This window comes from Mus musculus, chromosome 10, assembly GCF_000001635.26.
Source record: "Mus musculus strain C57BL/6J chromosome 10, GRCm38.p6 C57BL/6J".
In the NCBI taxonomy this organism is placed as follows: Eukaryota; Metazoa; Chordata; class Mammalia; order Rodentia; family Muridae; genus Mus; species Mus musculus.
In genome coordinates, this window is record NC_000076.6 from 109,848,688 (window position 1) to 109,865,061 (window position 16,374).

General features: G+C 37.5%; 1 protein-coding gene across 9 annotated transcripts in view; it reads right to left on the reverse strand.

The window, feature by feature from the left end:
• Positions 1–16,374, reverse strand: part of Nav3 (neuron navigator 3) — a 774,463-nt gene that overhangs the window by 167,428 nt on the left and 590,661 nt on the right. For 8 of the 9 annotated variants that reach the window (NM_001368815.1, NM_001081035.2, XM_017313946.2 and 5 more), the window contains 2 exons: positions 15,065–15,204; positions 3,818–4,847 (listed from right to left, as the gene is read on the reverse strand). In NM_001368815.1, coding sequence (NP_001355744.1) covers positions 3,818–4,847; positions 15,065–15,204 — 1,170 coding nt within the window. Of the gene's footprint in view, positions 1–3,817; positions 4,848–15,064; positions 15,205–16,374 lie in introns of those variants that run through there. The other variant, XM_011243454.1, reaches the window with a different exon arrangement.

Below are 16,374 nucleotides of genomic sequence, written 5' to 3' on the forward strand. Positions count from 1 at the left end.
ATTTGTGCTGAAGTTTATGTCAAGAAGTGAATATCAATCTTGTAATGTGGATGAATTCAGTAAGCAAGCACTTTACAGATGATATTTTACAAGATGATACTACCATTATAAAATCATAAATCGTAAGTATTATCATATCTAAAATTAACATCTCCTATAAACCATGTCAAAGGGCTTCAGGGAGTGTTCTTACATAAATAGGAATAGTTAAAATGAGAAAGGACACGTAGTTCCACACTCAAAATGTCATGAGTCAGGAATATAAGCATCTCTCTCTCTCATGGCAGGAAAGCATGAGTATTTAGAGGATATAATTTTATTATTTATCAATTTTGTGATAATATTTCATAGTTCTGTCATGTATGGAGTACTACTATACAATGAGTTTTTTCATTTTATTTATTTTAACTATTTTATGTTATTAATAATAACCTGAGTATAATCATTAACATTAATAATGGTGGTTTTACATGGAACTGCTTCCTTCAATCTTTTAAAAAAGCTAACCTACATCAATCACTGAAAGTTTTGTAGAAGGCTGTGTAATGCATGAAAAATGTTATCAACACAGCATGAATATCAACCCAATCTTGAGTAGAGTCATATAAGGTAGCTTTGATTATTTCATCTCCATTTTACAGACTGGAAAACTGAAGTTCAAAATCCTTAAGTATGTTACTAGAAGTCACATGACCAATCATTGGTGGCAACCAACATGGCTCTAAGATCCATGGCCTCAAGTCTGTTGGGCCATGTTTCTATCAACAGCAATGCAAGACTGTGTCTACTCTCTGTGTTCCTAGCCAGTGGGCCATGACACCACACATCTATAAAATTTTCTTTAAAGGGAGAAATGAAAGTTTCAAAGTGTATGGAGAATCTGTTTGGGCTATATGGCACACCCACAAGTACTACCAGCTAAGCTGTGCTCCTTTCTCATAACTGTATACAAGTGAAATGGGATATTATTCAAATTTAAGAGAGGAGAAAGCCTGTCATTTGATGCATAAGGGATGTATCTGGAGGGCAAGAAGATGCAAAAAGCAAACCATTTTCTTTCCTGCATTTGAGGTTAAACAAAAGAGGGGTGGGGTGGGGAAATCTGATCTCAGAGAACTAGAGATTAGTCATATGTTATTGGAAGGGATAGTTTTGGGAAATATTGTTCAGGGACACAAAATTTGTTTTTAATAGGAGATAATAAGCTTAGGAAATCTAAAGTTTAGTACAAGATGGTGATTCCTTGCAGTAATAATAGAATGCACACAAATTCTATAGAAGGGGTATGAAGTATGCTCATGACACAAATGGTAACTGTGTGTGAAAGCATGTTGATTAGTTATTCTTATTCATTTCATATGCAAAATGATGATATATGTGGTAACTGTATTTAACTTTATGTATCTATTTTAAAAATTGAAGAATTACCACCAAAGAGTTCTGTGTCTTATGTAGATAAATTCAGTAGAAATATAGAGTAAAGAGAGACTACTTTGGTAACTGTCTAGTTGTATGTATATTTCAGATATACATAATATCTGAAATTATATCTATATTGTATGTTTGATATAAATAGTTTAGAATGCATGCCCCAAATACACAATTGCAATACAGAGTTATCTCAAATGCTAATCAAGATTAAGAGTACTGAATCACACTGGCTCTGATCACAAATGCACCACTAATCCCAGCCTGATCTGCAGAGTGAGTTCTAGGACAGACAGGGATATACAGAGAAACCCTGTCTTGGAAAGGAAGAAGAAGAAGAAGAAGAAGAAGAAGAAGAAGAAGAAGAAGAAGAAGAAGAAGGAGAAGGAGAAGGAGAAGGAGAAGGAGAAGGAGAAGGAGAAGGAGAAGGAGAAGGAGAAGGAGAAGGAGAAGGAGAAGGAGAAGGAGAAGGAGAAGGAGAAGGAGAAGGAGAAGGAGAAGGAGAAGGAGAAGGAGAAGGGGAAGGGGAAGGGGAAGGGGAAGGGGAAGGGGAAGGGGAAGGGGAAGGGGAAGGGGAAGGGGAAGGGGAAGGGGAAGAGGAAGAGGAAGAGGAAGAGGAAGAGGAAGAGGAAGAGGAAGAGGAGGAGGAGGAGGAGGAGGCAGGGGCAGGGGCAGGGGGAGGAGGAGAGAAGAAGAAGAAGAAGAAGAAGAAGAAGAAGAAGAAGAAGAAGAAGAAGAAGAAGAAGAAGAAGAAGAAGAAGAAGAAGAAGAAGAAGAAGAAGAAGAAGAAGAGTGGAATAAATAATTATATTTTCAAACAGAATCCACAAAATTTTCATTTGCTTAATTTTTATCACAATAAACAAATAAGACTGTGCCACTTGCAGAAATAAGCTGGATGAATATGTAAATGTAGCTAATCATTTTCACTGACAAATAATATTTGATTTAAAAATGAACTGATGTCAAAAACCAAATTAGAAAATGATTGATGTCTTTGAAAAAAATACTTGAAATGCATACATGTGCTGAGTATGATATAGTCAAAGCTCTGTGCTTTTCTTATATCATTGAAATGTGGATTTTGACTGTGGCATCTTCATTTTTGATTAGCCAGTTGCAGACTTTGGAATGAGAACCAAATGACTCTCCTGATCCAGGTACAAAGGCTTAAATGCACTGCTAGTGGAGTCAGAATAGCAATAAATACAAGGGCTGTCATATGCCCCACCCCAATCAAATTTAACAAATGTAACAATTAGAAATTATCCTTAATGAGTGTATAGGAACTTGGAAAAAAATTGGTTCTTTCAAGAGAAAAATAAGCAAGTTACAATTCTTGGTTTTAATTTTACAAGCCATATATCCTGTACATTAATAAATATTTCACTGCAGTCTTGGCTCCGGGATAATTATAGGAAGTCTTGCTTCCTGTTCCTAAAAATATCTCATATCCTTTAAGTCTGACAACCTCTCAAAAGGATGGGACCAGAGCAGACATTATTCTTCCCCTGGTAAGGTCTTTACTAACCAGAGAGTGAACTAAATTAGGCTTATACAAGTGGCTGACAGAATGCTGATTGATGAGGCAAGTCACAGCACAAGAAAAATCAGCTTCTTTGGTAACTATGTAGTAATATGTACATATTTTAGATATAATACATAATCGTGTTTGATGTATACACTTTAGAATGCATACCCCAAAACTGCAAAATATGAATGTACTACTTATAGAATTGTTTTCATCTACAAACTTATATTTAGTAGTAGGAATTTAACATAACATTTACTTTGTGAATGCTATACCTTATAAAAACATTTAGTGACTTACATTGTACTGTAGTAGAGCAAATATATCCATTACCTTTGTTATTATTTTAAACTCTACTAACAGCTGAAGGAAATGAAACTAGGAAAGTTTTAAGTGACTTGTTTAAAGTCAGGAGCTGTCAAATGGTACAGCTGGGAATTCAGTGTATATGTGTATGCTCTTGGGGACAACTATTTTAATCATTATATTTTATCCCAAACATGACAACAAAAAAATTGTCACTGCCTTAAGTCTGAGATTATTTTAGGAGACAGTTTGCACTAATAGCAGTCCCCAGTTGCCAGTCATAACAGAGTAGTATGATGAACAACTAATCATGAGAAATGTATGCCGCCTGGATTCCATCCTGCCCTCAGCAGGATGGAAGTTAAGTTTTGAAGGCCCTCAGCTTCCAACAAAATAAGGCCTGACACATGGTAAGGTTTCTGCAGACTAAGCTTTTGTGCCAAACTCTAGTCTGTAGCTTCAAAGAGAAACATTGTCCAATGCCCATTTAACTTAATGTTACTTGTCTAGATATGCAGATCTGTGAACACAGGCCCACAGAGGCCACCTCACCTATAAATGAACGGAGCCACCGTGGCTGTGTTGGGATGGCTATGCTGCTGCTGCTGAGGAAGCTGGACAGCTCCATTGCCAGGGCTCTGTCCACTGCTGTGTGTGACCTGCATAACACAGGAGCTGGAGGGAGACGCTTGCCCAGCTTCCCGCCCATCCAGAGGGGTAGAGAGGCTGGGCGTGCTTGCTTTCTCCGCTGTGATGGCCTTTGGGAAGGCCTGAGAAGAGCTTCCCTTGCTAGTCCTGAATTTCTCAGACTCTTTACTTGCTGCGCTGCCAGGTGAAATAGTTTGCTTTGGCGTGGGCACCTTTGAGCCTGGCTTTGGAATTCCACTGGACGATGGAATTAAGCTTTCTTTCTTGGCCGCTGCAGTCTTGCTGCCCTTTGGGATCAAGCTTGCAATTTTAGAAGTCTTTTTCGGAGCTGCCTCCGTCGTCACCTGGTCCTTCTCTTCTTTTCCCGACTTCTCAGCGCAGGCTTTATTCTTGTCCCTGGTCTTTTCCTCTTTTTCTTTTGGCTGCAGCAAAGACTTTTTATTGCTGAAATTTTTGCTTCCCGCTTTCGGAGGGGTTAATTTAGGTGACACTTTGGGGCTGCTGTTTGTCGAGCCGCCACTATTCAGACCACTGTTAAAACCTTCCATTTCCCCTGATTCAGAAAAGGCATCATCTTCTCTTCCACCATCGTTAGGTCCAGAACTGGGAGCCTGAGGGGGGCGTAGTGCTGTCCGGGCATTAACCAGCTTGAATTTTTCAAGCATAGATTTCTGTCCCGAAGGAGCGCTTTTGACCCCTTCTGTGACAGGGGGCTTCAGTCTGTCTGAAGATGGTGTGGGAGAAGTGGCTGGGCTTGGCTGCTTCACTGTCAGCATGGTAGAGGTGGCACTGTGCTTGACATTCATGGACTTGCTGCGCCAGGGCTTGCTGGCACTCGGGGAAGGGATGGCTGAGGCTGGGGGTTGCCCAGAAGTGCTGGGAGGCTGTGTGTTTCCATTTATACCTGAAGATGGTTGAGGTCCTTTGGGGGAATCTGCACATGGATAAGAAAAAAAATTAGAAATATTAATTTGTCTTACTCATTTATAAATCACCATTGCACTTTTTTTCCCCTTTCCTTCAAAAAGACAGGTATCTGTGTGTGTGTGGGGGCCGGGGTATGTATATGTGTGTACAAGTACCAGCAGAGGCCAGAAAAGGGAATCAGGTTCCCTGGCACTGGAGTTGCCGGTGGTTGTGAACCAGCCAATATGTGTACTCGGATTCATGTCTTCTGTGAAAGCGTCATATATTCTTGGCCACCAAGCCATCTCTCCAATCACACGTATTTCCTAATCACATACATATTTCTTCTGAACTGAAAAATGGTATATTATGTAGCATTAATTACTTCTGTGTTATGATTTTCACTCTTTATAATTTGGTTACTCTTTGGAAGGCATTAATTTCAGGGAGCAAACTAAATACATACTCAAGTTACTCTTACCAAATACAATTTAGGCTGGGCAGTGGTGGTGCATGCCTTTAATCCCAGCACTTGGGAGGCAAAGGCAGATGGATTTCTAAGTTTGAGACCAGCCTGGTCTACAGAGTGAGTTCCAGGACAGCCAGAGGCATACAGAGAAACCCTGTCGAAAAACAAAACAAAACAAAACAAAACAAAACAAAACAAAACAAAACAAGCAAAAAACAACAAATGAAATTTATTAGCTCTAAGTATTTATATATTTGAAGATAAATAAGACAGTCTCCCACTTCTAAGAAATTCTTTGCTATCCAGTTTATTCTAATAAGTGAAGTGTATTGCATTGCTTGTGAAATGGAGATTTTTTTCTAAGTTGCAACAATATTCGCTACTTGTTATCTGACTAGATATGGTTTATGATGTAGCCTTTAAATTAACTGTATTTATTAACATAAACTAAACACTAAAATTATATTTTGTGGTGTGTGTTTATGTATATGTGTGTCTATATGCCTGCTCATGCATGCACACATAAAGATAACTTTTGCAGTTGCTTTCTTACCTAATTTGTTCTGAGACAGGATCTTAATGTTTCTACTTCTTCATGGTATAGTTTTAGCTAGCCAGGGTGAGCTGTTAGGTGGTTTTCCCATCTCTGACTCCCTTCTACCTTTCTTCTAGATGTAGAAAAGTTAGGATTGCAGATGTGTACTCGTGCATTTGGCTTTTTGAATGGGCTCCAGTATGAAATTCAGGTCCTTGGAATTGCATTGTGAGTGCTTTATACACTGAGATACCTCCCCAGATTTAAACTCTATTTCTGTTTTTATTCATGATAATCCTGAGACAAGGGTATCTACTATCATCCACACTTTAGAGATCCCCAAAGACCTTCTATTATCTGTCTCTCAGCATACATTTACATGTTTACTGATTTTACAAAATTACTGTCATTCTATTCTGCTTTTTCTAGGAATATTAACCAATTTGATTTCATTTCTCCTATCTACAGAACCTAGTCTAATCATATCATCTGCTAGTATTTACTGAGTGGCTTCTGGATTTAAGGCACTCTTAGTATAATCATGTTAGAGCAAAGAAAACGGACATAAGGCAAACCTCACTATATGGTGACATAGGTCAAGCATCATAAGAGCAGGGTATGTGGAAGTCATGGTAGAGATAATGAGAGTTGCCTGAGCTTACATGGAGGTGCCCAATAAAGCCAGGACAGACGACACAAGGAAGATATATAAGTGCTCAAGGCAAGAGGACTTCTCATGAAACATTTAGGAAGTACATATTTTTCCATTTACTTCCATTTATAAAGACTTATATACATATGCTAGAAAATAAATTTGTGGGGAAATACAGTCACCCAAAATCCAAGCACGCTCTTCTTGAAAGACAGTTTAGAGGATCATGAAAACATCACCCTGACTTCATCAAACTCTAACACCTTGCCATCAAAAGCTATTTGTGGCACTTTCCATTCTACAAGGAAAGTAACGGTAACATTTCTAAATAACCGTATTTAAATCTATTCTTTCACAACAGCCCTATAAGGTGAGAAGAGCTTATGTTTCTAGTTCAGCACACTTGGTGAGTTTAAGTAACACAGTCAGTAGTTTACCACAAACAAGGGCTCCTGCACTGTGGGACCCTGTTTCTTCATTTGAGTGACTGATGTGTATAGCACAGTGGACCTCCTAGTTTAATGGGATCCATTGCTTTCTGGACATATTAGTGCATGTGTACTGTGATTCAACAGGTCTTTCATGAGATTGAATAGACTATAGATTTAAGCTTCCAGATAATATAATTGCTACAGGTCACAGACCATGTTTGGAGTAGATAGAATTGAATTAATTTATTTCCCTGCTTCTTATTATGATGACACCTATGTTGGTCAAATTAGGTAATGTTTCATAATTACACAGTATTAATATGTTTGGTTTCATTGAAGTCTGAGAAAACCTTACTCATCTCTGAGCTCATCTGGGGATTAAGATGTTTGTGGCAAAGATTCAATAAGAACACATAAAGCACACCATAGATTCTAGTCCCCTTTCTCTTCATTTTAGCCATGAAACTAGTTGGGTCTACTATATATTTGCAACTTTGTTTACAAGTCAAAAGTGTCCTGAATTTGAGGAGGTGGGAGTAGTGATAAGGATAAAAATCAGAAAGAGTATGTCAGAATGCTTTTGAAACAGCTGATAGACAAGAGAAGTGATGCTGTTCCTTTCTTAGAAAAAACCAAAACAAGCTAAGGGCATTAACTAAGTAGACCATAGACGGCCAAGTACAGAAGAGGAACTTCAACATCACGACACCTCAGAATGAGACCCAGGAGACTGTAGGTTATGACATTCACACAGCACAGCAACAGTCATGGCAACAGCTGTAAAATTGGCTTCAGTTGAGTACACACATCTAAGACACTCTGCAGTGCTCAGCTCTCAGCCTGTCCCCAGTCTGTCTTTATACAGCAGCGATAAGGAGCCTTGGGATTCTTTAAAAGGACAAAGCACAGGTCACTGAGTATCAGGCAGATGCCTGGGCAAGGAAATCTCCCAGGACTCCTCATGGTAGAGTACATAACAACACAGCTGAAAAGGCAGTGTCTGTCACTTCTCCAGAGTCATTCAAGTGGGAACCTTTGGTTCTGCCAATTATATATTCAATAGTAAGTAAGTATCCTGCATTCAGTGATATGATTCTGAAGGTAAATAAGTTAGCTCCTAACTATAAATATATCTTGATATAGGAAAATATGACCATGTAAAGTCCTTCAAACAATCTGATTGTGCCTTGCATGTTTATGGCCTTTTTCTGTTTATAGTGATTGATACCTCTTATCTCTGGTCTCCAAATGACAACTTTTCTTTTAATCTTCCTCTTCTACCATCTAGATACCAACAACCATCACCAACTCTAATCACTAAATACTTCTTAATTTAGTATTCTAAGAATTTTGTGAAATTGTTTTGTAAACATGCCCTTGCATTAAAACCCATAACAATCATTCATGTTACATAAGTTCCTTTGCCAGAATGAGAAAACTGAAGTTTTATGAAACAAAGCATGTTGCTCTCAGTAACACACATAGCAAGAACTCAGGGCAGCCCAAAACATTGGATTAGACATATTCTGCCCCAATAGGTAGAGGAATTCTCTACTTCTCTGTGCTATACTTTTTCTATAAACCCTGAAATTTTGATGATATTTCTCACCAGGGAACTAAATGAGTATTCATTTGAATCATATTTGCCTTCTTCACCACTAAGCAGAATTTAAATATAAATAACTTTGGAGACATTGCCCAGTCTACAACTCTACTCTGAAAGTTTGCTCCACATATCACTCATATATAAAATGACACTATATACTAAATTCATGACTACAAATGATCTAAACTTAACACATCAACATCTGGCTTCCTAACCATACCAGTATCACTAAGTCAGGAGTAATTCCAATCTACTCTTAAACTTGATCCATTGAAATAAATATGGTGGTTGCAACAGACATGGGGAGATTAGGAATAGATCCATTGGTGAACTTCAGTGGTTTAGAGCTTTGTTCTACATTGTGGACTGCTATATCTTCACACACACACAAACACACACACACACACAAAACCACAGAAAATATTCTAGACTTGTACATCTATTTTTCACTGCTACGTTTCTTAGTTAGTTAAAAGAAAGCTAGTGTTTTATTTGGAACATGCTCCCTGTGGAGCAGGCAACATGTTGATGGTAACATTAGCTCAGATACAGGACACCTAAGCACAGTAATTTGTAGAAGGAAAGAAACAATGGAATTACCGGTTTGTGAAATGTTTCAGCCATTGTTTCATAATGACTCAACAGAAACCCTGGATGCTGTCCTTTCTGCCTATGCTCACCAGTACCACTTGCAAAGACAGAGACCGACTTTGTGAAGGGATATGATATTTGGGATGTTTCTACTTACCAGCCAGCTTTTACTATTTGCAGTAAGGAATGAAATTCCTCAGTATGTGTGCATGTGCACATAAACAGCAATGCATTTGACCAGGGCTGCCCAATAATATTTATTATTTCTTATATGCTCATAGTTGAGCTAATATAGTACTAGAAAACACAGATTTCAGAGATTATGGTATTGATATATTTTATAGTAAAGAGGAAAAAAAACCATGATAACCACAATGAAATTCTTAGTAATTCAAAATAATAATAATTAAAAGCTATGCACTGAAGTAGTTAAGAGTACTTTCCATTTTTGTAGACGACCCAGGTTAGGTTCCCAGGACCCACATGGCTATGCAAAGCTATCTGTAATTCCACTTCTGGTGGTTCCAATGGCTTCTTTTGGCCTCCATAGGCACAAGGATATGCACGTGATATATGTGTCCCCATGTTGGCAAATACTCATATTCATAAAACAAAAACAAATAAATATTAAAATAAATAAGTATTAAAACATATGCATTATCTAGGAAAGTTTAGTTCTTTATTATTCATTTTACAAGAATTAAGAGGAAAAAAGAACCAAGCAGAAAACGTACTTAAGAGGAATGTATTATGCCTAGCTGAGAATAGGTATCTGAATTTCAACAAAAAAAACAGTGCAAATCTCACGGTAATTGTAATGGCTTACAACATTGAGTCAATGTGTTGCTAGATCTCTGACATCAACCCTACTAATCCAGGTTGGGTATAACTAAAAGTCAGAAGGCTCCACACTAGAAGGTGCTTGATTCTGTCCTCCTTAGAGTATGAGCCATCTGGGAAAAACAGGGAGAAGGCTCTGGCATTCCCTCTGGTACTGTGACAAATCTCTTAGCAACAAGGAAAAATTCCTCTCTAAGGAACTGTGCCAGGTGACCTAGGTTTATAGCTCAGAACTCAGATATGTAGCTCACAACTGGGACACACACAAAACCAGGGAAATTGACATTTCCAATAACCGAGTATTCTCTTTCAAATGTGTCACCCAGATTTTGTAAAACAAAAGCTAATTTGTTAACATTTCTCTAAACACATAAAGAGTATGTCCAAATGAGTCACAACGTGGTTCTCACGAGGTCTAATTCCTAGTGATCAGGTAGGTGGTTTTCTTCAGAGGTTGCATTTGTCTACAGTGCTCTTTGAGAGTGCACAGGCTCAGATAAGCGCTGATATCATCTTGTCTTTCATTGTTAGCTCTTGAATGGCAGGTGATCAGAAGAGAGTGAAGGATTCTGGGAAGCTTAACAAAAGACACTTTCTTCATTTCACCATTTGTTCTGAGAAATTTGTCCTGACACTCCACTTGAATAGAGCAGTGAAGGCACTGGATTCTACTGTGACACTTCTATCACAGTCATCTCTACAAGTAATACCTTATGGCAAGGTGAGCTTATATTTTAACTCATGTGTTGAAGGGAGCATACATTTGGCAGAATGTGTGTTAGAATACTCTTGGATATTGAAGTGAGGTTTGTGTTTCTCTACTGATTCCATTAGGGGTCACACCATTTAGAATTCCTCCTGTATTCTTCCACCCCCAATCACATCAACTAATGCTACTATGCTTTGAATAAATAAATATTTATTGCACACTACAAATTCTAGAGGTTTCTCAAATTATTTGGTTAATTCTTCAGACAAAAGAAATATTTTAATTTGAGATTTTTTTGAAGTATTGGAAGGCACCCAACCATAAGTTTCAGTCACACCAGGCTCTGTTATGAATCTATATCCTTGGCACTGAACTGGATCGTGTTAAACATTCATGGAACATTATAATGAATCCCATGTCTCAAGCTACCTGATCACCAATTTCTTTAAATTAGCAGACTCAATTTCTTTAAGTACTAAGTGAAAGATTTTAAAGTATTAAATGTAAATGTTTCAATATCTAATAACTACAATGAAATAACCATCTTATTTATAACATTTAAATAATATACCTTAAACTCCTTCATTATAAAACTATAACATTTATAAAATTTTTTTTTACAGTTGCCATCTCTCTTGGACACACAATAACAATTTATTAGCTGATGGACTATTCTTTTGAAAATTATTTTTAAGATGCTGCTTGTCCATTGTCTGTTGGAGGTCTGCTCTTTTCTGAAGATGAAATGGAAGGAGAGTAGAACTGAGAGAGAGGGAGGTTGGTGGTAGAACTGGGAGGAGTAGAAGGAGGGAAACAGTAGTTTGGGAGTATAGTTTGAGAGAAGAATCTATTTTCAATTTAAAAACTTGAATAATTTTAAATATTTATATGCCTTTTTTTCTTTTTTTTTTGGATATTTTATTTATTTACATTTCAAATGTTATCTCCTTTCCTATTTTCTCAGGACCCCCCATCCCATCTCCCCTTTCCCTTGCTCACCAACAAACCCACTCCAGCCTCCCTTCCCTGGCATTCCCCTAGACGGGGGGCACTGAGCCTTCACAGGACCGAGGATCTCTCTTCCCATTGATGCCTGACAAGGTCATCTTCTGCTACATATGCGGCTTCAGCCATGGGTCACTCTAAGTGTACTCTTTGGTTGGTGCCTTTTTTTTAATATGGTGGTTTGAATCCCCAAGGCTCATCCATTTGAAGGCTTGGTACTCAGCTGCAGGAACTGTTTGGAGAAGATTAGAAGATGTGTCCTTGTTGGAAGAGACATGTTACTTGGGGTGGACTTTGAGGTTTCAAGAGCCATGCCATTCCCAGTTAGCTTAGTGTTTCCTGCCCTAGCTCTGCCTATTGGTTGTTGCCTATAATTTGTGAGCTCTAAGCTATTGCTTCTTCACCTTGCCTGCCTGCCTGCTGCTGCCAGGCCCCTTGCCATGGTGGTTTTGGACTCTAACCTTGTAAAACTTTACGTTCTCAGTAAACTCTTCTTTCTATACTTTGCCTTGGTCATGGTCTCCACAGCAGTAGAAAGGCAACTAAGACATGTAAACACTACAATGTCCTAATAGCAAAGCACTGAATCCAAACATCCTAACTTAAAGCTTGTGTCCCTAACTAGGAGACAGGGTGTGTTAAAATTTATTCCAATGTAATATTTATAATATTTTTGTTCTTGTACTTTAAGATAATTTATTAGAAATACAAAATAGCACAAGATAATTATAAAATGGCATTGGATCCAATGACATAAATAATTCAAATATAAGGACACTGTATGAGTCAAACAGTTTCCAGATGCCTGCACTGTATCATGTGAGCCTATTTAAACTTATTGGCAATATATAGACACTTCGTGCCCATATTTTATATGTAACAAATGTCTACAAATCTGTAAAATGATCTGTAAAATGTAGCTTCCATATTTCACAATTCAGTTTATGGCTGCACATCCTTCTCCCATACCCTTCCAACCCAAAGGGGACAGGTGATGCATGCCTCATTTATGCTTCGAAATGGTTTGAAATTTTCAGTTACTTCTATTTAAAGCGAAAAGTGAACATACTACATTCTCACACCTTTGACTTTCTCAGTTAAACAAGCAAGGCCACCTACTACATTGTATCTGTCTCCATCTTGTGGTGATGAGAAATATTGCTACACACTAATGTTAGAATTGTGTAGAAGTTGAACATCCTTGAAATGAATGGTTTGTCTGTCTTGGAGTTTTATTTCAAGATACTAGAAGTAAAAAGACTTTGAAATTACAGAAATCCACCACTTCACAACTTATCTTTGTCAAAATGTCTAGACTACTTATAAATCTCTTTTCTAGAACTAGTTTTGTGTATGTGTTGAAACTAATATAGTATTTATATGGTATCACCAACACACACATATATAAACATATATGCACACAATATGTGCATTTATTCATTTATTATATGGCATATGTACATATGTATATGTATATTAGCATGAGTGTTTTAAATAAATAGTAGTAGTCTCTGTACACCACTGTTTGTAAGCTCCTTCTACAAACTGTATATAATATATTTGTAAAATTAGCTTGAACCTGTATAACACATTCTAAGGTCAAAAATGAGGGAAAATATTTCCATGTAGTGTTTTTATTTTCCATTTCCTTTCTTACCAAAATAGTAAAACCTTTAGGATTATGCCTTAATTTAAATGAAAAGGGAAAAAAATCAATGTTCAAAATTACTGAGTCTGTAAGAGAAGAGTAATTGTATTTGTATAAAGTATCGTTTAAAAAAAGCCAAATCTCTTTTGGATTGATCCCTACAGCGATTTTTTCCCTTGTTTCAAATTGTTCATTGGATTCCTGTATGGGTCACGATAGCAAATCAGGAATGTAAAAAGCAAGTGGGTTTCAGCATAGTCTGAAAGCTAATTGATCTCACTGCTATGCCAGCATTAACTTTGCGATTAAACTTTTGAACTTGCTAAGTCCTTACGAATCATTGAATGCTCAAACACTTGTCTACAGAAGGAGACTTTATTCTTAATTTTAAATCCTTAGACTCCAAAATACACAGTACTATACTTCCACGTCCCGTCTCACCACTGGACGTAAAAATGGTGAGGATTTCAGGGATTTGCCACTTTGCTCTCTAGGGATTATAATCTTCTAAAATTTGCCTCAGCCAAAAGGAAAGGTTGTCACAAAAAGCACCTCCTCCAACACTGTCCTCTTCCTGTTGTTGTCTGAAGGAGAGAACCCAGCCTATGTACATACTGAATCAAGTGGTGACCATCTAACCTGTGCAAAGTAGCACACACTTGGTTTAACTATTCAAATTAAACGTCCTGGTAGTTGTATTGATTAGACAGAGGAATCACTTCTTAATTTAATATACTCTCCTACATAAGGCAGGATCCTATGAATAGAAATAGTAATTTTACTGACTTAGAAACCCTGCTCTAGTAGCCGCAGTATTTACAAAGCCCGGCTTCTTGATTCCCCCAGGATTTGGTTTACAAGAGACACATCCATTCAATTAGTCCCTAGTCCAAAAGGGGCAGGTCCAAGCCAGTATCTTTTAAAATGTATATTTTGCACATCGTAGAGAACTGTGTGGCATGCAGATCATCTATAAGCTAGCATTCATGTGCCCATACTCTTGTCTTTTTTACATATTCATTTTTGTGATTTTATATTTTTATTAAGTATTTATTTTTAAGAAAACATGGATACAGACAATTTTGTGCTTGGGGAAAGCCGAGGTCATAACATTTACAACAACTGCTACTTTCAAATAAAAGTTGTTTATCACAAACATATATCCGCTATTTGTAGTTCTTATTGTTTTAAATCATGGTCATACTCCATCATCTTGCCTAATTAGGGACTTACTATATAGGCCCACAATGGCCTCAAATGTGAAGGAGCCGTCTGCCTTATCCTCCTGGTTTAGAGATGACAGGTATCAGGACCATAGCCTGCCCATTGTGTCTCAACTTTGGATGCATCCACCCTAACAGCTCCCCACATTTTGTCATGTATGATAAGTGACATGAGGACTCAAGTCAATTAGAAATAGCATTTTGATTTTAGGACGAAATTTCTTTAAAACTTGAAAGACATAAGAAAATGCTATTTATATGCATCTGGGGTAACTATTTTTTTGTGAAACAGATTTTAGGCTTGGCTCTGTAGTGAACAATATATTTTAAAGTACAGATCTCATTCCCTTAAAATGTTCTGCAGAATAGAAAGGTCCAGAAGGAAACTGGAATTCATGATGGTGGGGATTGGGAAACTTCTGATAACATTCCAGCCCCCGAGCTGCTCCATTGATCAACTATTAAAAGCATTGTGTGCCAATTCACCAGACATGCATTGGGCTCCGGGCAGGATGACATGACAGGTACACACTTACCTTTTTCATTTCCATTTGCATAATTTGGAGGCTTGTTTTTGTCAATGCTGTTAAAGCTCTGACTTCTCCTATTGAGATTGGAGGCTCCCTGAGCCTTGTTGCTGCTGCTCGCAGCTGGCACCCTAGAGGGCCCTGGAAGCCTGAAATAGCATAAAAAACATTACATCATTAGTGTGTACTCCAGAAGTTAAGGGGAAGGGACGAGTGAGCGAGAAGCGGTGGTACAGAACCCACAATACAGGATCAACTATGACGTACTTAACAGAAAATGATAAACAGTGATAAACGGCTGGACACAAAGTAAGAGACGATCAGAAAAATCTTGTAACACTTCTCAATAAGAATGTCCTCGAAATAGGAAAAATAAAATAAAGCAGACTTTAACTATAAAAATAACCTTACTTAAATGAATATAAGTTTATACTGAAAACACCGTAAAATTATATGACAAGGAAAAACAGTAAGATTTAACCTTATAGAGTTTCTGTGATATTACTTAGATATATGCAGTTGCTTAATTTTTCCTTTCAGTTTATGGAACATATTTTCAGCTACTGTAGCTTTTCCAAAGACTTAGAAATTAGTGGCAACAAACACTATTGAACAAAAGGCAAACAACAATTTTTTACTGACTAGCTAAGCTACTAAGTTACAATAAATACTTGATGCCACAAGCAAAGTCATGATTATACTATAGGTAGCTGAGCTGTCTCACAAAAATCTTCCATTCTCTGGTTAAAAAGGCAACTGAGATTTTTTCACCTGTGGCCACCTCCTCCCATAGGACAAGAACAGGATGTTAGCCTCTGAGGAAGGAAATCACTGTTAGTAGAACACAGTTGAAATATACCTGAACTGAAGGCAGTTTCAAGACATTGTATGCATGCAGGACAAGTCATGTGGACAGGCACCCCATTTCTATTATCAACAGGGTAGCTTGATGCTTGAAACCTGACACTTTGATTAATTAATGCTACTATTAAGTTTCAGTTTGGCTCAATTTACATTTTATTATGCTTTTCTTCAAAATTTCACGTGTCAATTATTTCATGAACTGTACCTATTTTCTAGCTTACATTACTGTTGTGCCAATCCACAGGAAATAAAACCGGAGCTTTTGACATGTGTGATAGGAATACCAAAGGCTTTGTGGGCATGTGCTGCCACCGTGTGAACAAGATTGTACACTGCACTGGAAATTCTTGTTTGAACAGAAAGATGGATCGATCCAAAACCTAAGAAATACAGTGCTGAGCTTTTCACAGATTTTTTTAAATGAAAAATTTTAAATATTTTTATATGTTTTATGT